Consider the following 22,231-nt stretch of genomic DNA (forward strand, 5'->3'; position numbering starts at 1 on the left):
GCCTGACGGCGGCCAATCAGAAGGCGGGAAAAACGCGGGCTCTGCGCTCCGGCGGGGAGGGAGGCGGGGCAGCGAACGGGCGGGAAAAGGCGGGCGGGCAAGGCATGCTGGGAGCTGTAGTCCTCCTCGCGCGGGGCCGGGGGAGGGCCGTGCCTGCCCCGCCCCGCTCCGCCCGCGGCGCCGCGGGGTCCCCATGGCGGCGGCGGCGGAGCGCACGGACGAGCTGGTGCGGGAGTATCTGCTCTTCCGCGGCTTCACCGCCGCCCTGAAGCAGCTGGACGCCGAGATCAAGGCGGATCGGGAGAAGGGCTTCCGGGTGAGCGGCGACCGCGTCCTCGTTCCCGGCGGGGCGCTGGGCGCGGGTGCCCCCCGGGGAGGACGCTGTCCCCGGGCAGGCCGCGGGTGCCCCTCCGCGCTGCCGGGGCTGGGCGAGGGCAGCGGGCCTGGCGGCGGCGGGGCGGCCCTCGGAGCCCCCGCGCCTCCCGCCGGAGCGACCGCCCCCGCCCCGCCGGGCTGGAGTGGGCTGGGTGGCGGGCCCAGGCCGGCCGCGCAGAGGGACCCCCGCACCGCGGAGCCGCTCGGCCCGCCCGGCCGCCGCCTTGTGTGCGCGCTGGGGGCCAGCGGGGCGCTTCAGCCGGGGGAAGGCTCCCCTCCTGCTTGGCTCCGGAGCGGCGTTAGCGCAGGACGGTGGTCTTCATTCCCTCACCCGGCTTCCCAGTCCGGGAGCACGGTTCCCGGCCAGCCGCCCGCGCCAGTGGTCAGCCTGGCCCGCCCAGAACTGCCGTCTGTCCGACCTGTAACCCACCGGGGGATTTTCGGCTTCGAGTCGAGAGGAACGGAGGAGACCCATATACCGCGAGGGCAGCGTCAGGAAGGCACCTCTTTGCCTGATCTTTTCTTGGTCATGAGATTCTTGTCCAAGTCAAGTCTTGTCTTGACTCCGCTTCTTAGTTTGTGTGTCTCAAGCACCAGCTACCTTGACAAACGTGTGGAAGTGGACACGGAGTTTGCCAGCGTCAAAAATACAGTTTCAGTCTATTATGCGAGCTGCACGTTTGTGTAACAGCAGTTCTGGGTGCTGAACGTAGTGCTTTGAACACTCAAATTTTTTCTTAACCAGCAATCCAGCCGCTACTTTTATTATTCATAAAGCATGTTGCTTTTATTTTTAAAACACTAATGTTTAGAGACTGGCAGACAGTTGACTTAACTGGAATTACTGTCCAAGAAGGAACTGCTGGGGTCACAAACTCTGGTCTCCTTTATCTGTAGGACGCCACAGAGATAGAAGCTGAATGATGTTCTAAAACGTTACCTGATGAGGGGAGAGCAGACCAGACATTAAACAACTTCAGTTTAATTTTATACAGGATAGAGGTGTTTTTTTTTTTTTTTTCCTGTTGCCTCTCGGCCGTCAGAAATCACTGAACAAAAAACCTATTCCCACACCACCATTCTTTCTTATTCCTATTGCAGAAATTATTTTCAAAGGGACATCATGATGAAAAAATTCTGTTGCAAAATTTTACGTCTACCTTGTTAGTGGATGAAATTATTAAAGATAAAGGTACTTCAAAGATTGCAATACAACAGAACTGACTTCCTCTTTCTGTCGGCTAAATATAGGGGGGTTTTTAATTTTAGTTTAAAAATAGTACTATTTTTTTTCACATACTGCACTTGAGTTTTCACATTTAATCACATTATTATTTTTTTTTCATTATCAACTGACTTTTCAAAGAAGCGGAAAGTTTTGCTTACTTGCAAAAAGCCCCTCAACCGTGCTTAGCAAAATGAGATATTTCTGTCAAAATCTGTTTGGCTATGTTCTATCATGTTTCTTTTTCTTTTATTTGAAAAGTGCTGCAGAGTGGAAGAATGCTAATACAAAATGCAGAGTGCTTCCAGGTTTGGGAAAATGGCTAATACATAAGTGTTGGATTGTACCATTTGCACAGTTAAAGCTTCTCAGCACTAAGTTACAGAAAGTCTCTTGTGCTGCAAGAGCCCACATGTGACTTCAGTCTTCCCTGTTTTGTCCTCTTTAGGTGGATAAGATAGTGGACCAGCTGCAGCAGTTTGTTCAGAGCTACGATCTGGCTGCCTTGCGGGATTACTGGAGTTATCTGGACCGACGCCTTTTCAGCCGTTTGGAAGATGTGTATCGGCCAACGGTGAACAAGCTCAAAACCAGCTTATTCCGGTACTACCTTGTCCATGCTATTCAGGTAGTGTTTGATTTTTAGGCTTCTCTTTTATAAAGATCCTGGCCTCTGAAACCAGATAAACTTACTCTTATGAGTGTCTGACAGGCCTAGTGGGTAAGGAACAAGCAATTCATGTGTCATGATTAGTAGAGTAGAAAGGAGATTGATGCAGACTCACATGACAAGCTTGTGTGAAGGATAGGGAAACTCAGGCGAAGGGGGAAACACAGCTGAGAGCAAGACGTTCACAGTCTGACATGAAGGCAAGTTCCCCTCAGAAGGATGCTAGCTCAGTCCTGCTTAACCTCTGTTGATAACTTGGATACTGGCAGAGATCACAAGGTTCAAATTGGTACAAGGAAATGTGGGAGAGAAAATTAATATCTTTTGGCTTGCTTTGAATAGAACAGAAAGTAATGAGATTAAAATGGAACAGAGATTAACTTGTTGAAACCCTGGGAAAGTCAATGGAATATGTTTTCCCCTTGATTCTTCCTCCTTGATTCCAGTCCCTGACTGAAAATCTCAACGATTGATGTTGATGGAGGAATCAAAATCTAATGCACATTTCCAGAAGTGTGTTTTTTCATGTTTTATTTTGCCATGTGCTTACCCTGAGGTGGGACAGCCCTGTCTGAATAATGTATCAGATGGAAACCTTTTCAGGTTACACCTGCTGTAGGCTTGAGTAATTTGAAGTATACTTTGGTCCTGTTTAGGAACGCTCATGTCATATGTCAGTGCACGGTCTGCAGTGGTTTAACTGGAGATCAGCGTGTTTAGTTTGATTTGTCTCAGCCTTTAAACAAGATTGTAGTGACTAGAAAGAAGGTGGGATTAAGTGCATTTGCGAGCTTCTCCTAGCATGTTTGAGATTCTTTTGTTCCCTTATGAGGTGGTGAAAGTAGTTGTTATTGTGTTCGTAACACAGAGCAAGTATTCCTAGACCTGACCTGGCAGCATTAATGGAAGCATGAGCCCTTTTCTTCTTGCTGTGTTTCAGAATGGCCGCAATGACAAGGCGCAGGAGTTTTTCCTCAAGCAGGCCTCCGAGCTCCAGAACCAGGCAGAGTGGAAGGATTGGTTTGTCCTGCCCTTCCTCCCTGCCCCAGACTCCAACCCCACCTTCGCTACCTATTTCTCACGCCAGTGGGCAGATACGTTTATCGTGTCTCTGCACAATTTCCTGAGTGTCTTATTTCAGTGCATGCATATCCTTTTTTGCAACTAATAGTTAAATCTCCCTTGCCATGGTGTTATACTGTTAACAGTGATGCCAAGAATATAGTATTACAGAACCTGCTGCTTTCAAGCGATTGTTTAAAACAGAGCCAAGACTTAATAGGAAGCTGGTGTTTACCAGAGGATGTTGGAATAGTTACTGCTCAATTATCTGATGATATGTTATATTCCCTGGGCACAAACAACTGTGATTGTTGTTTATGCTGAACTCAGCCCTGTCCTTGTGACTAGAAATCTTGTGCACACCTTGTTCTGAAATGCTTTTACTCTTTGCTTGACATAGTACAAAACAGGCATGCACCCTTGGGTCATAGTCCAGAACTGTTCTGGCATTTTCTGTTACACTCTTCTCTCGGTACATTGTGTGCACAACATTGTCTAGTGACAGCTCACTACAGTAGCACAGTTGATTGTTGGCAGAAATTTTTGCTCCCCGCTACAGAGTTCTGGCCTTATGTGTTTGCTGATGGGCAGGCTTACACTGCAGCTGGAATACAGCTCATCATGAACTGTTTCTTCAGTGTACAGTAAAGCAGTAACAGAACATGTCTTGTCCTCCAGCTCTGGACTGTAAAAAGGAATAATCTAAAAATCCTTACAAAGTCCATGCAAAATAGTTTGTGCAACAGCAAAGTACAAAGTTGACTCGGGTAATTAAGCCGTTGCTAATCTAGTTGTGCACATACTTAGTGCTAGTTGTATGGACTGGGCACCTTTGTTTTTACAGGCAAATGGCTCGTAGGGAGTGCTGGCTTTTAGAATTAAACCACATGCATATAAGTTCTTGCCTTGATTTTCTTTAACATTCGTTACCGGTTCCAGTCATACTGAACTTTGAAGCTGAATGTCTCAGGAGCAGTCTCATACAAGAAGAAAATGAATCGTTGCGGCATAAGGTCAGAACTGAGATCACTCTTTAGCTGCTGACTGTGTGATGCTTCGAGTTCTGTAAAATTGGTTCCACCCATTCAAGGATGTACTAACTGTTCAGTTTGGTGCAGTTATTCTATAAGGCAGATTGTTAAGTCCTTTGTTATATTTTGATTTATATTTCAGTTGTCTCCAGCAAACTTACGGTTGTGATCATACTGTGAATTTTCTGTCCCTCTGCTGGACGTGACAGTCCCCATCCCTGTGCTGCCTGGCAGGTGGCTGGATACTATTCTAACTCCTTTTCTGCTACACTGTGAAGTCAAGGTGAAACTAGTGGCAGGTTAAGGGTGCATATTGTAGAATTACAGAATGTGTTGGAAGGGATATGTTGCTGATTTTGCATGGTAACTTGTGAATAGTATCCAGTCACTTCTAGATTTTGGCTGATAGAGCAGTAGAAGCAATAGAAATGGGCAGTTAATTCTGGCAAGGAGACAGAAACTGTTACTTCTGAAATGGCCACTTCACCATATTTGATGTGCACTTAAAGCAATTTAGATCAACTAATGGAAATGTTGTGAATGTCTGTTTCCCAGCTCTAGACCTTACAGGAAACCATGAGAAGGGTCGATCAGTTCAGACAAAATGTTGCTCATCCCCATGTCTTGTTTTTGGCAGTATCAGCAGATGCTTAGAGAGAGGGTGTAAGAATATGTAACATATGTCAGTCATTTCCCAGTATAACTTCCTATTAGAGAGATTCATGAAATCTGCAGTTTCAGTTAAGTCTTTTTCATGTAAGCAGAACTTTAGTTTCACTTCCCGAAATATACCAAAGCTCTCTGTATGAATACTTGAGTAAAGTAGGTTTTGTGCTTTACCTCCCATGTTACAAAACATTGTTGTATGTTGTGCTTCCTGTTTCAACTGTTTTAGTAGGTGTTCAACACTGTCCTAAAAATGTTGAAGTAAAATAGAATAATTGTTTTCAAAGAGGAGGCATTTTTTTTTGTGAAAGAAAAGTGAGGTTTGTCACTATGTACTGTATAGAGTTGGTGGATCAGCCAAACCTAGACAGAAGGGTTTTGCAAAGATGTTTAGTGAATAGGGACAGCAGCATAAGGTATGTTTTGAAACAGCTCTTCTATTTTCTCCAATTTTGTATTCTGTACTCTTAGTGAAATTAAAGCTATGGTTGTGTTTGGCATGTTGATTGATATAATTTATAGTCTGAATAAGGGTTTTCTGACAAATAGGCAGAGTTAAAACAAGACTTTCCCTTTTGGAGAACTGTTCAGGTCAGGAAATGAAGCAACTACCTACAAAAGACAGGTTTAAATAAAAAATGTTGTGAATAAGTATTGCATCTGGTTCTAGCGGACATTAAGTAGTGATTCTGTTTTACACTGCTGAAACACTGCAAATATATGAATAACAAGCTCACTTTTCTTGTTTTAATTTCTTTCTTTAAATACTATGATAAAAGGAAAAAGAAGAATTGTATCTGAAAAACAGATGTACAGAAACAGAAGAGCCTGATGAACTCTTCATGTGAATGAGTCACAGGCATAAACCATGTCTGTCCCAGAAAGCTGCATCTTGAGGTTCCTCTCTGCTAAAGGGGAAAACCAAAAATGTTTCTTTCTCCATAACATGGAGATAAATTTCACTGTCATGCTTGGGAAGGAGCTGCACAGGGTGTGGAGCTGGATTTCAGGGTGACCTGGTGGTGTTGACCTCGATGAGCCCTGCCAGTTCACCAGTTCTCCAAACCCTTGGCTGTGAGAGGATTACCTGCTAGGCTTCATGTCCATTCATCATTACTGCCTGTCACATGCACTGCCCTGGCCTTAAACTGCCTGCACGGAGAGTGACTGGTCAGCTCTGCCCTGCCTGGCTCCTCATTTCCCAGCACCATTAATGTTCCCACAGCAACAGCTCAGGGAGAGGAGTAGATGATTTTAAGTAGGCTCCAGTTTCACATGTGTCAAGTGCTGATTGTTTTGACTACTCAGACTAATGTAGTGCTCAGCGGGTCAGAGCAATTTTCTTTCTTCCCCACCCTTCCAAGGCTGTTGAAATAAAAGGAGTAAACAACCTAAGTGAGTGGGAAGAAGGTGAATCTCAGTGACCTTTTGTTTACTTGGCTCTTTTCTCTTGTTCTAGCTGTTTGCTCTGCAGGCTGAATCCTCCCGTGTGAAGAAAGAGGAACTGGAGGTGGAGCAAGCAGTTTTGCACCACAAGCTGCCTGCATATGTGGCCAACATGGATCGACTAGGGGACTCTGAGCTGTGAGTGCCTGCAGGGGAAGAGCCGGGGACAGGCTCTGCTGCCTTCGTTAGGTCGGGGAGGATCCTGGAGGGTCATTTCCTTGTTCCCTGCCCTGGGAATCAAGGCAGAAATGCATCCAGGAAGAAATTCTGGTAACCTAAGTGGATTTAATGGGGGAATTCGTGATTGGCATCTCTCCCATCATTTGGGAGGTTCTTGCAAACCAGTGAGAGCCCAAGCACATGTGGAAGTGATTCTGCTCTCAGCATTGCAGTAGGGTGTTCTGGGCAGCCAGGGCAATGATAGCAGGGCAGTACCTTGCAGTATTGCCCAAATGAAGTGGATTGTCTCTTGATTCCAATTGCCTTCGGTGCCTGCAGTGCCATAGGCGAGTTTCCTGCGTTGTTTTGTAGATACTGTTACTCCATGGCCCAAAGGGATTCTTGTTACAGAGAGATGTTTTCTTGCTTTTGCAAAGTCAAAGGAGAAGTTTTGTTCTGTGAAGCTCAGTTGTGCACAGAATTCCCAGTAAACTTGCTGCAGTTAAAAGTGTGTTCCGTGGCTGCATCTATTGTATGCCTATCTGTGGAAATTAGGCAACATATGCAATGACACACCTTGTTTAATTTTTATTTAAACTCTATTTTCCCCACAGTATAGTGTCAAGCAAAGCAAGTCTGTGTGTTTGGATTCACTGTGTTACTGAGGGTTTTTTTTCTTGCTTTAAAAGGATCTGAAAGCATATGTAGCTCAGCTACAGGTTATTAATAACACTTTCTCATGTGCTTCTTTCACTTGTATTCAGACAGGAAGAGGATTGATGAAACTATCCTTTTGACAGTGACAAATAGAAGTTATAGCAGATACCACACACAAAGTGTTTTAGTCCAAAAGCAGTCTGATTAAATAGACTTAAATGTCTAATGAACTATCTTGATAATTGCTCTGCACTCCTTTCACAGGACAGGCTACAGAGTTTAGTTTATGATATATTTTGTTAACTGTATGGAAAGCCCTGATGCTATCTGCACTTGTGGGGGAGTGTGGCGTGAGGGATGGGATTATTTATTCCCATATTCGTTTTTGTCCATTTGTATTAGAAAAACTTGCCTAAGAAGTGGCATTTCTTGTGTGTGCAGCTTGTCTCTTAGTCTGGGGGCCAGTTCTGGTTGCTTATTTTTATGTCTCTGCTTAACTCAAAGCCCAGCTTTTGGTAGAACAGTTCCTTCCTTGAAGAGTGGATAGACACATATTGTATTCCCCTTCCCCTTGCTGCCACACTGCTCTCAGAGGACACTGTAGCAGAGTGAGATCAGGCTGTTATGGTCTGGGAAGCAGCTGCTGCTCTTGGCATTGTGGGCTGAGAAGGGAGGTGTTTGTAATCATAGAAATGATTACAAACTCTCTTACTTGCTTTGTGTCCAGATTTTGAGATATTGAGGGCCTGTGCTGTAAAATTGTTGAACATGACTTGCTGAACACCTGTCTAAGGCTGTTCAGTGAAATACTGGGTACTGAACGTTTCTCAAAGTAGAAACATTGAATTGGGAATCCCAGCTGAACAGGTTCTTCAGAAATCTGGATTCCCCTGCCTTTCCCTTAGGGTATTTCTAAACTAACCAGATGGTGTGGAAGGAGTGTTAGATGGCCCTACTGGGGATTCAGCTGCAGTTGATCCCACTGTCTCAGTGGCATCTCTGCGAAGTGAGCTTTTGGTTACAGAAATTATAATGATCCACACCAGGTACTAACAGGATGTTTTCAAACAGTTTTTTAAATGCATAGTAGTCCCCTGGCTTGGAAATGAACATCTGTCTTCAAGTGGTTCAAGCAGCTTCACTTGCTGGGTGGTCTTTGATCAGGTTGCCTGGCTATAGTTTCATATTCTGTTTGTTTGTTTGTTTGTTTTCCTTTTTTTCATTAGTGATATGACCTGCAATCAGAGGAGTACAGCACATTCTCTTCAGTCCCGGGGAGGCTTTTTATCTACTTTTCTCTCCCAGAGTAAAAAGGGCCCTTCCAGACCAGCCCATCCAAGTGGGGCTTCTCCAACGCAGACTAGCAGTATGCTGCTAGGGAAGAAAGAACCAACAAATCACCAGGTTATTATCAACTGTGTTCACTGAAAGTTGTTCAGTATTCAAGGAGTTAACTTGCTGCATGGCACTGCTTCAAGCTTTTGCTTCCACCTGAAAAAATGAAATGTCCTTTCCTGCCTTGCAATGTATGCTGGGCCTGAACGCGGCACAAGAACAGCTACTGTTTTCTGTGGGGTTGTGGAGCCTTTGCAGGTGCTTGATTTCTCTGCTGCCTCTTTTGCTCTTTGTTCTGCAGCGTAGCACAAGTAGAACTTTGCTTAATCGTTTCTCTGCCTTCCAGGGTGCCAAAGGAAAAGAAGGAACAGGGAGCTCTAAGGATGGGAAGAGTCACTTCAGTGGTTTAACCTCAGGCGAGTCAAGTTCCCTGCAGCAGCGGCAGAAGCGCTTGCAAGAGCATGGGAAGGAAAGGAAGGAGCTGCTGTCAAAAGGGACCTTCCAGGTACTGGTCAGCTCTGCAAGGCTGGGAAGCAGAAGGCTGGTATTTTTGTAAAACTAAGTGGTAAAGGAAGTGCAAGTGTTTCCTTTAAGCTTCTGAATTGCTACTTGGAACTAACTGTATCAGAGGTTAATATCTGTAGTTAATCAGGTCCCATTTCAAATGGAAGAAGAGTTGTCTTTTGTCATGATCTTCTTCAACAGCCTGGTCCTGAGGGCAGTAGGTTTCATTCACCTTAATGGCTGCGTTCAAATGCCTTGTTAAAATCCTCATTCCTCAGTGGCAATGGACTTGTCCTACCCATCCTGCCCAAGTGAGTTCTCTTCCTGTGGGTTCTTATGCAGATTTGTGTAGTCTCTGTATGGGATAGATGAAAGCTGATAGAAAGTTTTCCTGGACAGGAGAGGAAAGTTTATTGCACTTTATGTTGCAGTTTTGCCTGGGGGTGTGCCCTACTTTCAGATCTAATGAAATAATAAAACTAGGACCTGGAATTTAAGTGCTGAAGGACAGCAGACCACTTCTGTTCACCTGTGCGTTGTACAGCTTTCAGCAGCCACGTTGTTAAAGAATACAGAGCACAGGAGGAGTGATGGCAGCATCTCACCCATGTTAATTTTGGCTGTATGAGACAGTGCTTAGGGACTGTGTCCTGTTGGCCAGTATGTGTGGCTGTTCTATGTGTGGGAGCACTGCTTTAAGTTACTCCATCACTCAGCATTCAAGGCCTTGAGGGAACTGTTTTTTCTTTATAGTTCAGTCAAAACGCTCTAAACAGTGGTTGGAAAATTGCAAAGCCCAATTTCCCAGTATGTTTCCTTTGACTTTCCTTTTTGTGTGATATTCCAGGTTAGGGCAGTGTAAAAACTGGTTCTAGTGCTTTTGGGCAAGCTTGGTACTCTTTAGCTTTCACTTGTTCTCAACGCATGTGAGCAAAAAGGAAAATCAAAGGTGCTGCTGTTTCTTTCACACGAGTGACATTCCTTGGTTGTTACCTCCCCACATTAATTGAGAGAATCATTCTTGGATTTATTTCCCAATCTTTTCCAGCTCTGTGATTTCAGATTATTTGATTATGCAGTGTTTGATCTGTTTGTCCGGATGTTTGATCTGTTTGTCCTGATGTGAAGCTACTGTAAATGAGGCAAGCATTTGCTAGGGAACATGGATTCAAAACCAACCATACCATTTTGGGACACTTAATTTTCAGAGGATGGTTTAATAGAAGAATGCTTGCAGATGTTCTACTGGCTTATGTGCTGTACCTGCTTCTTGTTCACCTTCTGGTAGCAAAGGAGGACTAAGCTGCTTCCTAACACTTCCGTGTGCTGCGGTGCAGATCTTGTCTTATCCAAATACCTTCACCTTCTAAAACTCCATTTGCTCTGTCTTCCCTGTCAAATTGGGTTTTAAGCTTTTGGACTCATGTGCCAACTCTACTGTTGTCATCAGTCAGTTGGCTGCAGTGGTGGCTCCAGTGCACACAGTCTAAATCTCTGGCAGAAACTGCTGTTTAAGATCCAACAAGAGACTTTGTGCAGGTTTGCTTAACTGCATATTATATGGACTTAACTTATACTGCTGAATGCAAGAATTCCTTGAAATATGTTGATTTACTTGTGAATTTGTGTTCTAATGGCATCTAAACAGGCCTCTGATACTGGCTGACGTGTGAGCTTTTTTTTACCTCTTACAGGAAAGTGTGTGGCTGGGCACATGGAGGGGCATTTAAGGGACTCTGCAACTAAGCAGGCCATGTTAAATGGTGCAATTGTGCAACACACTGTCCTTGTGCTCAGAAAGGTCCCTGGAAGAAGGACTGTTGGGCTGAGAATTCTTCTGTTTCGTTGCAGCTTCTTTTTTTTTTTTTTTCTCCCATCAGGCTGGGGTGGCTGAGGCGCTTGATACGGAGCTGCTGCTTCCTTGTATTTCACACAGGATTTCTTCCTTCAGGGCCAAAGTGCTGAGAAGAAAACAGATACTGGCATAGCTGAGACAGAACCATGCTCAGAGCTGCATGCTGAGCAAACAGATACTTCAGCCAAAATGCCTGCCAGTAGTGCGGAGGCTGTGGGAGTTCGGCAGGAACAGCCTTTCATCGTCTTGAGCCAGGAGGAGTATGGGGAGCACCATTCCTCCATCATGTACTGCAGGTAATGGACTCTCCAAAAAGGGGTTTCTTGTACAAACCTCTGCAGAAGGACCAACTGTGTCTGGCCTCTTTCTCCCAGCCTCTCTTTTGGCCAGCACATTGTGCGTGTACTCTCAGTTGTAGGGCAGTCAAGTTGGTGTGACTGAAAATAGCCTGTAGCTTGTGCAGTGAAAATGGACAGAGATTTTTGTGATTGGGAGATGCTAGCTGGGAAGAAACTCCCTTGGAAAGCAGGATGGTATGGCGTAAGGGCATTTTGCTTTACATCTGGAGCTTAGTGCACCTCATTGTGCTAGTTACTGTGAACTGAGTGGGAGGTGGTACAAGGAGGTTCTGATTCCTGCAGAAGGAACTGGTACGTGGCCAGGAAAGGATGGATTAGTGGGATATCTACTTGCGTCTAAGAATTGGAGGGAGAAAAATATGCCATCGATTTTGTTCTACACACAGGGTTGATTGTTCTGGACGGAGGGTGGCCAGCTTGGATGTGGATGGGGTCATCAAAGTCTGGTCTTTTAACCCCATAATGCAAACTAAAGCTTCGTCCATTTCCAAATCTCCATTGCTGTCTCTGGAATGGGCGACTAAGCGTGATCGGCTGGTGAGTAGTCTGCGTGTGGAGGCTTGAGAGGTGCAGCAGATGATTTGGGGCTGTGTTGCATGGTAGTTTCTAGACAGCAGCACTGTGGATAAGATTAGGGCAACGGTTAGTTTCCACTTTCAGTGGGACATGGGGAACCAAAGGCTCTATGGTCTAAGAAAAACTAGCGTGGGGAGTGTTCTCTGTTTTGAGCAAGGAATTCACCACCACTTCAGTTGGCCCTAAAACAGAAGTTCCCAAGCTGCATTGTGGGTACAGCTGCAGGATAGAAGTAGTTCCTTGTCTTCAGGCAGAGCACACAGCCACTTGTAAAAACAGGCAGAGGCAACCTGTTAAAACAGCCTGTTGTAACAACCCTGCAGCAGAGAGCTGTGGAGCTTTACTCATACCCTGAGCCAGCAGCAGAGAAGGGGAAACAGGGGTATGGTGAGTGGCATTTTACTTGTGCAGGTGTGAAAAGGGTTCCATGGCCAGTTTTATACTGATGTCTTAAGAGTGGAGGGTCTGTGTGTACATAAGGAGCTTGGAGCTTGTTTAAATAACATGGCAGTTGAAATGTCTCCTGTACCCCTTTTTCTCTAGTTCTGTTACTAGAGAGGAGCCTTAAATTATATGCATTCTTCTGAGTCCTAGAACTGTTGCTAATGTTTCTTGCCCTCCCTTGGCAAAGAAACAGGGCTGTGTGAGAAGGCAGTACTGTTTACAATCTGGCACAGACTATCTGTTGCTTGCTAACCCCAAAATGCCACCTGTGAAGAGCTAGTGCTACAGCTTGTCTCTTTTTTCTTTTGCTTTTAGAAAGCAAGTTGTCCATGCAGTTGCTGCACTTTGCTTGTTGTGTTGTGTTGTGTTGATGTTTCTTCTGCTTTGTGGAATTTATTTCCTGCTTGCTAATAGAAAGATTATTCTTTCAGAAATATGTGTGGGATTCATCAGCAAATTAGGCATTGAAGTGACAAGGATCTGTCTTGCTTAGTTTTCTTTTACAATGCATCCCTCCATAATTTAAATGTTAATTTAAATTGTAATACCACTGATAAAGCATGTGTGAGCCCTTCTGGATGATTTCATTCTCCCATGGATGAAAGGAGGTGGTCTCTGCTTGATTTTCTCTTTAGCAGAGAATTAACAATCCTTACTTTCTCTTTCCTTGCTCCCCTAGATATTGAGATTCCATAGATGTTTTGCATCCTCTAGTGTTGAGCCATGATCTAGAAAGTGGTGTTTGTGTCACCTTGGTCCCTATTAGATCTTTTCTCATGGGAAAGCAAGGTTTTTACTCTGACTTCTGTGGCTCTGGGGTAGTCCTATTCAGCATGATTGCACAGGAAGACAGGATGTACCCTAATGGTGTGAAATTTAGTCTGAATGCATAAATAGAAAAAAAAAAAGGTAGTGTTGGTGGTTGTTGGACAGCATCATTGTACTGCTCACTCACACTCTTTCCATCTACTCCTTACTGGTTTCAAGCTATTGCTTGGCAGTGGGGTTGGGACAGTTCGTCTTTATGACACAGAAGCAAAGAAGAATCTCTGTGAAATCAGCATTGATGAAGACATGCCCAGGTAACTCTGGAATACTGATTTTTGTATATAAATATAAATGGTGTTGTGTTTGACAGTGAACGTCTCAATGTTCCTGCTGTTTTTCTGCAACTTCAGAACTATCTAGCCTTCATCCAGAGAACAGTCCCTCTCTGGGCAGTGTGAAACTGCTCAGTTAAATGGGAGACACTCAAAATCTGTCTAAGCACAGGAATACTGCCCTCCTTTACAGTGCACCCTGTCTTGCCGAGTCTTAATGGGAGAGGCTGTATTTGAATGTTGTGCTTGAGGCAGCTGCTGGAGAGAGGCGATTCAGACTATGTGCCTATGTTTCAGGATCCTCTCACTTGCCTGCAGCCCAAGTGGTGCCTCTTTTGTTTGTTCTGCGGCTGCCCAAAGCCTTGTCTCCCACATGGACTTCTCAGTAGTCAGCTCTGGGGGCAAAAGCATGAATCAAGTTCCTGGGAAGCTGCTACTGTGGGACACTAAGACGATGAAGCAGCAGGTACTTGCTGGGTTTCTTTTCTTTCTCAGTCTGCTTGCTGAGAATGAGTGTCTTCTGTTTCAATGCATAGGAGCCCTCTTTCTATATTATGCTGACTTTCTTTTCAATACTCTTCTTTTTCCTCCTTCCTCCTTTCCCCTCAATCACATTCAGGGTAAAAATAAATAAGTAGCTGCTGGCCTTGGGTGAAGTTTTTTTGTTTTATTGTTGTGTTGGACTTTTTTAAGGGATTCTTCAAAATAGTCCATAGCCTTGTTTCTATCCTGCCTGCACAGTTTGTGACTGTAAATATCCCAAGTGGGGATTGAATGATGCTTTGCTCAGGCTTTTTCTAGTTGAGCTATACTGAGGGTTTTTGTTACTGCTGTTTCCCTTGCCCTCCCTGTTTTTAAGTGAAGTGCTGTCTCTGACATGAAGGAGAAAGCAACATACTCAAGCTAATGCCTGCCAGAAGCTGGTTTTGCAATCTTGAGGCCATGGCCAAGAAAGCTGTGGTTTGGCTGAGGTGAATTGTTGGTTTAGTGTCACAGTAAAATGCCATTGCCAACCTTGAAGTCTGTAATCACTAGAGGTGTAGGGCTCCAAACCGTAGGAGTTCTTGCTACTAGATGCCATCTTTCCTCCTTCCCCTGCAGATCAGCTCTTCAGCACCCCTTGCTCTGTTTCTTGGCATTAATGCAGCCTTTCCCTTCCAGCTGCAGTTCTCCCTGGAGCCTGAGCCCATTGCTATTAACTGCACAGCCTTCAACCACAATGGCAACCTGCTGGTCACCGGGGCTGCAGATGGGATTGTTCGTCTCTTTGGTATGGCGGAAAAGGACCTGGGGGTATTGGTTAATAACCAGCTGTGAGGCCAGGTGGCCATGGCTGGCATCCTGGCTTGTATCACAAATAGTGTGGCCTCCAGGACTAGGAAAGTGGTTGCCCATTGTACTTGGCACTGGCGAGGCCGCAGCTCCAACAGTGTGTTCAGTTTTGGGCCTCTCACCACAAGAAAGATATTGCAGGGCTGGAGCATGTCCAAAGAGCAAAAACAAAGCTGGTGAAAGGTCTAGAGCACCAGTCTCTTGAGAAGGAGCTGCAGAAGCTGGGGGTGTTTAGCTTGGAGAGATGGAGACTCAGGGGAGACCTTACCATTTTCTACAACTACCTGAAAAGAGGTGGTAGCCAGGTGGGGGTTGGTCTCTTCTCCCAAGTAACAAGGGATAGGACAAGAGGGAACAGCCTCAAGGTGCATCAGAGGAGGTTTAGATTGGATATTAGGAAAACTTAAGTCACCACAAGGGTTGTTAAGCACTGAAACAGGCTGCCCAGGAAAGTGCTGGAGTCACTCCCTGGACGTATCTAAAAGATGTATAAATGTGGCACTTAGGGACATGGCTTAGTGGTGGACTTGGCAGTGTTAGGGTTATGGTTGGGCTGGATGATCTTGGAGGTCTTTTCTAACCTAAATGATTCTATGATTCTGTGAAACTGGGCAGTGAGGTGGCTCCTAATCCTCTGCTGGCTGCCCTTAGGACCCTTCTGCCAGCCGGGAGGCAACTGTGAGATATGCCTGAACACCCAGGTGGAAGCTATTTTCTCTCCTCTACAGTAGCTCTTGGGAGTGAATTGACAAACTTTTTCTGGAGGACATTGGCTGGAGACCCTGGTAGTGCAGCTGGATTTGTTGTTTCTCTCCTGCTGAGGAGGAGAGTTAACTTGAGCCACATGTTCTTGGGTCATACCAGATAGCAGTACGTCTGTTGGAGGCTGAGTCTTGAGGAAAGCAACTATTGTGTGACCTTCCATTTGAAGGCATGGGCTTCACATGGGTCCTCCTTCCTTGAGCAATTTCTGTTTCTCAGGCTTTGCCCTCTTCAGCCTGGCCTTTTAATAAAGGCAGTTTGGGCTGCTCTCATCTGTGAATCTGCTTCTGGCACGGGTGCTACCTGGAGACTGCAGCCCCTCCCTCTGTGGGAGGACAGAGCTCGCAGCAGCTGTGAGGGTGGATGGGGATAACAAGGGGAGGAGAGGTGCCGGTGGGCTTGGATGCAGAATGTTTGCAGTTGACAGTGAGCAGCCCTGTAAAGCTGGAGGAAGAGTTGAGTAGTTACAGGCAATGATTTTTGTGGCCCAAGTGAAAGCCATATGCTGGAGTATAAGCACAGGGTGCTGGAATTGGATTGGGCTCCCCCCAGCGGGTTTAGAGGGCTGGGACAGAGACCTTAGGAACATAAAAGGCCTCTCTCTCTTTTCACCTTAGCTCTGTGTGAGTACAAAAAGTGTTCAGTACTGGTTCTCCCCTTAGATATGCAGCAGCACGAGTGCGCCATGAGCTGGAAGGCCCATGATGGGGAAGTCTACTCCGTTGAGTTCAGCTATGATGAGAACACAGTCTACAGCATAGGCGAGGATGGCAAGGTAGGCCGTGGGTGACCTACTCATCAGCTTCTACTGGCAGTGAGATCGCTTCTGGAGTCTTCTCCGTATGGTGGGGACAGTAGTAAAAATACGCTCAGAACCTGGACGATCTCTGGGCTGCTAACTGTAATCTTACGTACCGTCTGATCTGCAGGACCACCCTGCTCCGTTCGGTCTCTGCAGGGAGAGGGGCTGAAAAGTATATTAGGAGCTGGAGCTGTCTTGGACCTTGTCTGCAAATCCTGCTGTTAGTGACATCCCCTTCCTAAGTAGTCCATGTGAAGATGACATTTCTGTGCCCCTGAGATCACCACATTTGAGATCTGGGATTCACAGGGAAGCAGATCCTTGACCATTTTGTGTAAATCTCCTTGTCAGCAGCTCTCTGTTGCTTATAATAAATGCTTCAATTTCTGCAGTTCTGCAGTCTTCAGCAGTAGAGGTGTGGCTTAGGAAGGGAACCATCTGCCTGAAGGTGTGGAGCCTCAGATGAGGAGAGTTAAGTGAATTCTCACCAGGATACTGCATGCAGTGTGGAAGGACAGATAGGCAGCAGTGCTCATCGAAGGTAGGGCATAGGTTTGCCTGGACTCTTACTGCTTTTGCAACCTGTGTGTCCCAGGTTGGACTTGGCTCCCAGCCAAGTGCCTGGAATACTGGGAACATGACCTTGGTTCCTTGGTTACAACCTGATCACCAAGGAAGGCCTAGACTCAAAACCACTACACTGTGTTTTATTGATATAGCCACTTAGATATAGATGTCAAAATGCCATCTTCTGTTTGTGAGGAATAGCCACTTTGCTTAAAAACAACAAATGGCCACTCTTACTTTGATCCTAGTTAATTTCACTATAGGCTTTTGTCATCTCTTTTCCTCATTCTAGTTTATTCAGTGGAATATTCACAAAAGTGGCTTGAAGGTGTCTGAGTATGACCTTCCCAGTGAAGCTACAGGTCCGTTTGTTCTGTCTGGGTACAGTGGCTACAAGCAAGTCCAGTTCCCACGAGGACGGCTTTTTGCTTTTGACTCTGAGGGCAATTATATGTTGACATGTTCTTCTACCGGGGGAGTAATTTTTAAGGTAAGTCTGAGAAGTGATGGGGGATACCCTTACACATCCATACAGGTTTTTGTTAATTACAAGGGTGCAGCAGCAGACACTGGAATTTCTCAAACAGAACCTACCCATCCTTGCTCTGTGATAGTTATTGCTCAGTTTCACAGAGTGTGCATTTTAGCAGTGTGGTGTTTAGCAAGTGTTTGGATCCTCTGTATGTAGCTGGAGTATGTGTGCTCCTCCTTCTTAAAGTTTAGCTGTGGCAATTTTTCTTAGGGTCCAAGTGCCTGGGACAGAGTTTTAATTATTTTTTTTAATGTACGGATGCATGCCAGTTCAATGCAAAATGTGTGATTGTGACTGATGCTCATCTTTAATCTGCCTTGTGTGCTTGTTGGTGCTGTGTTAGACCCAGCTTGATTCTCCCCTTACTGTGTACTGAAATCAATTGAAACGTAAGGCTGAGTGGTTCAAAGTTCACAAATGTCTGTGCCTCAGTTACAAATGGTTACTGACGACATGCCCGTTGCCTTCTCTTGAGTATAAGCCATTGCAAAGCAGATTAGGTGGAATTTTTACTTTGCATCTGGGGCACTCACAGCATGTGAACTAACATGAGCTTTAGCTTAGGCTTACATGTTTCTCATCAGGATGTGCTCTTAGCCTGCCTTGTTCAATTACTGCAGGTCAGTTCACATCTGAAGTTGAGCTGCTTGAGAACATGTGCTTCTGAGACTGGAAACTTCCTTTCTCATATGCGCTACACACATCTCAGTATCTCTCTGGTTTTCTGCTTAGTTGTGCATGATGTCAGATGTGGAGTCTTGTAGCAGTCTTTGGCTTCTCTTTTTGGGTGCATTGTCCCTACTGCAGAAACTTACCTCCTTAAAATCTACACTTTCCTTCTTTTAGTTAAATGGTGAAGAAAAGGTTCTGGAAAGCTGCCTTTCCCTGGGAGGACACCGAGCTCCTGTTGTCACAGTGGACTGGAGCACAGCCATGGACTGTGGGACCTGCCTCACTGCCTCTATGGATGGGAAGATTAAATTAACAACTTTACTGGCTCAAAAGTCTTAACCTGGACAGTACCGAAGGGAAAACTACAGACTTGGAAAAAACAGTGTTAACTCTACAGGAACAAAGTGCATGGGAGAGAAGGCAAAGCAAAGTCCCTCTTCTCATTGTAGCTTTTGCCTCTTGACAAATACATTTGCCAAACCACTGTGCAATAGAATGCCAGTATGGGACTGGATCGGTGGCAGCACTGAAAAATAAGTCTCCACTGACCCATTATGGCAGCTGGGCTTCCCTCTGTTAGGGAGTCTTGAGTAGCACATGGCTGGAAGGCTGTTGGAGTCGTGTCAGGGGTTCTGCAGAAGGTGAGGCTGGAGGAGGCAAGCATCAGGCAGCACAGTGCATGTTGATAAGGTGACTCAAACTGGAAAGGCTGACGTGAAACCAGAATATTCTTTCTATGTAACATTTGTTGTTATGATTTTGTTAGTTTGGTTTTTGTTTGGTTTTTTTTTTTCCATAAAAAGAAAGTATTCCCTTGCACTTGAGCTCTGTGTTTTGTTCAGCTGTTGCTGCAAAACAGGGAGAGGGTGGCTGAGACAGTGATGTCCAAGAGTCTCCTGCATGGAGAAAAGGCCCTTGTGTCTTTTTCACTAGGTGCTTCCGGCACTGACACCCGCACACCAGGGGGAACCAGACATCCATGAACAAAAATAATTGCCTTTGTTTGGATGTACCTTGTCATAGGTATCTGCTACCAACTACAGCAAAGATCCTTAGTCAGACTTTGAAATGCTTGTGCTGGAGTTGAGAAACTAATTAATGCCTAGCAGGTACCTGATGGTGGGTAGGAGGAGGGAGAGCCAGAACCAGTCTGGCCCTTTATAGTGCTCTCTGGCACTGGAGCTGTCTTTCCCCCTGCACCCTCCAACACCAGGGAAAGTGCTGTGCTAAGGCACTTTGTAGTCTTTGAGTGGACTAAGCAGACATATTTCATCTGCTTACACGTTGCCACGGAACTTTTTGGTGCTTTATGTCCTTGGCCTGTATTGGGAGCTTATGGTGGTGGTGTTCCTTGGCAGAGCATACACTCCACTGGAAAACAAACAGCCATTCATGAGCCATATGGGTAGCCATATTCACAGACAGCTGCTAAAGGGTAACACTGCTGGGTACTGAAATCCTCACTACAGGCATGTTCATGCTATGGGTACCTGTTGTCCATTGAGTAACTTGCTCTTGCTGACTACAGTCTCATCTGAAAACCCCCTCAAGTCCCCTGGCAGACTGACATCTACAGTACCGGGCTTCTACCTCAGTGGGATGCGATACTCATGGTGCTGCAGCTTCTCCTCATGCCAGTCCAAGATAATGTCTCCTCAAACCTAGTGCTGACTTTGAATGGCTTCAGAAACTCCCATGGTTGGTCTGAGGACCTGAGAGTTTAGAGAGCTCTCAAGTGGGAGCCTTTGCTGGACTCTCAAAAGGCCAAGAAAGACTGTGGTTGCATTCCAAGCCCTTGCAGGGTTGACTGCATTGCATAGGTATTTTAGAATTTGGAGTTAGAGAATTATAGAATGGTTTGGGTTGGAAAGGACCTTAAAGATCATCTAGTTCCAGCTGCCTTGCTGTGGGCAGGGGTAACTTTCACTAGACCAGGCAGCTCAAAGCCCCATCCAACTTGGCTTTGAACATTTCCAGGGATATTAGCTTCTTCCAGCTGTTACCTTCTGACAACACTGACAAAGGGTCAGATGAGATTCTGGAGAGAAACTACTTTCAAGTTTGCTTCATAAGTACGACTAAAAAAAACTCCCTAGTTTTCACTACTAGTGAAATAAAATATTAAAGAGATGTTCCAGACCAAGGCTGCTATGCAAAATGATGCATTAGGACAACATTGATACTGTGCCAGAAGCCTGAAGGAATTAACATCTTGTTTTGCTAGAACAATCCTCAGATATGCTTTATTCCTAAGGGGGATTTTACTCTATCCTTTGAGCAGGCTCTTCTCACTCCTGCTTCCCCTCAGCAGCGCCCGCCTCTCCCGCACAGGGCAGCGCTGCTCGCCACAGCCTGCGGAGGGCGCCCCCGCAGCAGCGAGCGCCGGGGCCCGAGTGGCTGGCAAGGGGTGTTCCAAACGTGCTGTTTGCTCCTCCGCAGCTGGCCCAAAGCCCGGCTTGCTCCTTGGAATACTGAGGAACGCGTGGCTGCCTGCCCGCCTACGTCGCCTCCCGCCCTGCCTGACCAAGCACGGGGCTCTGTCGTGACTTGGGCTGTAGGGCGGCGTGGGGCCGCCTTTCCAGCTCCGCCGCGCTCTCGGGGGAGCGAGGAAGCACGCTCGGAGGGGCGGGCGGAAGTTGTCCCTGCGGCACCGCCCCCTCCGCGGTGTTCCCTGGCGGGGGATGGCGGCGGGCGGGCGGAGGCGGCAGCTCCCGGCCTGGATGGGGGCGGCGGGGGCCGAGCGGGCGGGGGCGTCCTCGCCCCCCCGGGCCGGGCGGCGGCGGGCGGCGGCAAGGCGCAGGTAGCGCCGCCGGGGCGGGGCCGGCGGGCGGGGAGCGAGCCCGGGCGCTGCCCGCTCTTAGCGCCCCCCTGTGCGCGGCCCAGGGCGGCGGCGGTGTATTGTATGAACGAGGCGGAGCTGGTGGAGGTGGCCTTGGCGGTCCTGGCAGAGGTGAGCCGGGACCTGCGGCACTCGGCCCTGGCCGTAGGGGAGCGCGGGCGGGCGGCCCCTCTCCCGGGGGCGGGTCGGGGGGCCCTTCCGCTTACCGCGCAGTTTTCCCGGTCCCCTCCTCTCCATCCCAGCAGCGCAGCCCTTGCCGGGCGCTGCAGGGCAGAAGCAGGCTCCACCGCGGGCCTGGGGCCTGTTCTCCCGCGGGGATGGTGGGCTGCACCCTCTACTCCTTGGGGCGCTCCCGGGGTGAAGTCACGCACGGCCGGGTTTGTTTGTTTTTCCTTTGGTCAGAATCTACATTGCGAGGAAAGTGAAGAGAAGGCCCAGTCTGGGAGCAGAGAGGAACAAGAGCTCCAGCCAACACTAAACGAGGCTTCTGGGAGCAAGGCCAACACGGGGGAAGGCAGCGACCACAGTCCGGTGCTGCCATCCCCTCCTGGTGCTGGTGCTGTTGCCGACACAGGGAGCACAGGCGGGGAGAACTCTGAAGACGACGTTCTGAAATATGTCAGGGAGATCTTTTTCAGCTAACATCTCCTCTGGGACTCCCCAGGAGTAGAGGGGACAGTGGGGCGAGTGTCCCTTCCCATGGTGCTGAGGACAGTGGGAGGAGGGCCTGGAGCGGACTGTGTGTCTGCTGTGCTGGTGGCCTATGGAGCTGGTAGGATACCTACAAAGACCAGGGAGGGGAAAGGAATGAGGCACTCACTTCTTCCAGTCTGTGCTGGGTTCAGTGGGATTTGGCTCCAGATTAGAATGCGTTCATTTGTGTGGCATTTCAGAGCATTGACAGATTAAAGAAGACATTCTGGTTTCTGTGAGTGTTCTTTTGGTGGGTCAGTATTGGGACTGGAAGGGAGCAGGGAGTTGCTGACTTGGAAGGCCTTTGCTGGCTCTGCAGAGCTGCATAGTCATGGTTCAGCCTTGGGGGCTTCCTTGTGGTCCCTCTGTGACAGCTGCAGTGGGGCTTGGCAGGCTGTCTACGTTGGACCCAATGCCAAATTTGCTTCTGGACTCCATCAGTCCTCCCATGGCTGAGGAAGACATGAGTAGGAGCAGATTGGCAAGGCCAGGACTGTCCTGAGGGGGCTGACCCCTGGCAGTGTGCATGGGGGTCTAGGAAGGGATGAATACCCCTTGCTATCCTCTT

At 47.1% G+C, this 22,231-nt stretch overlaps 1 protein-coding gene and 1 long non-coding RNA gene across 2 annotated transcripts; both read left to right on the plus strand.

The window, feature by feature from the left end:
- The first annotated feature begins 162 nt into the window (after positions 1–162).
- Positions 163–18,953, plus strand: WDR91 (WD repeat domain 91). The gene is made up of 15 exons (XM_027885793.1): positions 163–316; positions 2,049–2,228; positions 3,211–3,418; positions 4,263–4,345; positions 6,489–6,613; positions 8,518–8,695; positions 8,973–9,131; positions 11,082–11,281; positions 11,731–11,881; positions 13,352–13,446; positions 13,762–13,930; positions 14,626–14,734; positions 16,221–16,333; positions 17,220–17,417; positions 18,306–18,953. Exons 1-15 carry the CDS (start codon positions 194–196, stop codon positions 18,468–18,470), a joined length of 2,256 nt encoding a protein of 751 aa, XP_027741594.1. The 5' UTR covers positions 163–193; the 3' UTR covers positions 18,471–18,953.
- A 2,018-nt stretch (positions 18,954–20,971) lies between these two features.
- LOC114058445 lies at positions 20,972–21,897 on the plus strand. Its single transcript, XR_003571457.1, has 2 exons — positions 20,972–21,081; positions 21,373–21,897. It is a non-coding gene; the product is annotated as an uncharacterized LOC114058445 (long non-coding RNA).
- Positions 21,898–22,231: the final 334 nt, after the last annotated feature.

The sequence above is a fragment of the Empidonax traillii genome, unplaced genomic scaffold, assembly GCF_003031625.1.
Source record: "Empidonax traillii isolate 1590-97213 ecotype Southwest subspecies unplaced genomic scaffold, ASM303162v1 scaffold172:size1107868, whole genome shotgun sequence".
Taxonomy (NCBI): domain Eukaryota; kingdom Metazoa; phylum Chordata; class Aves; order Passeriformes; family Tyrannidae; genus Empidonax; species Empidonax traillii.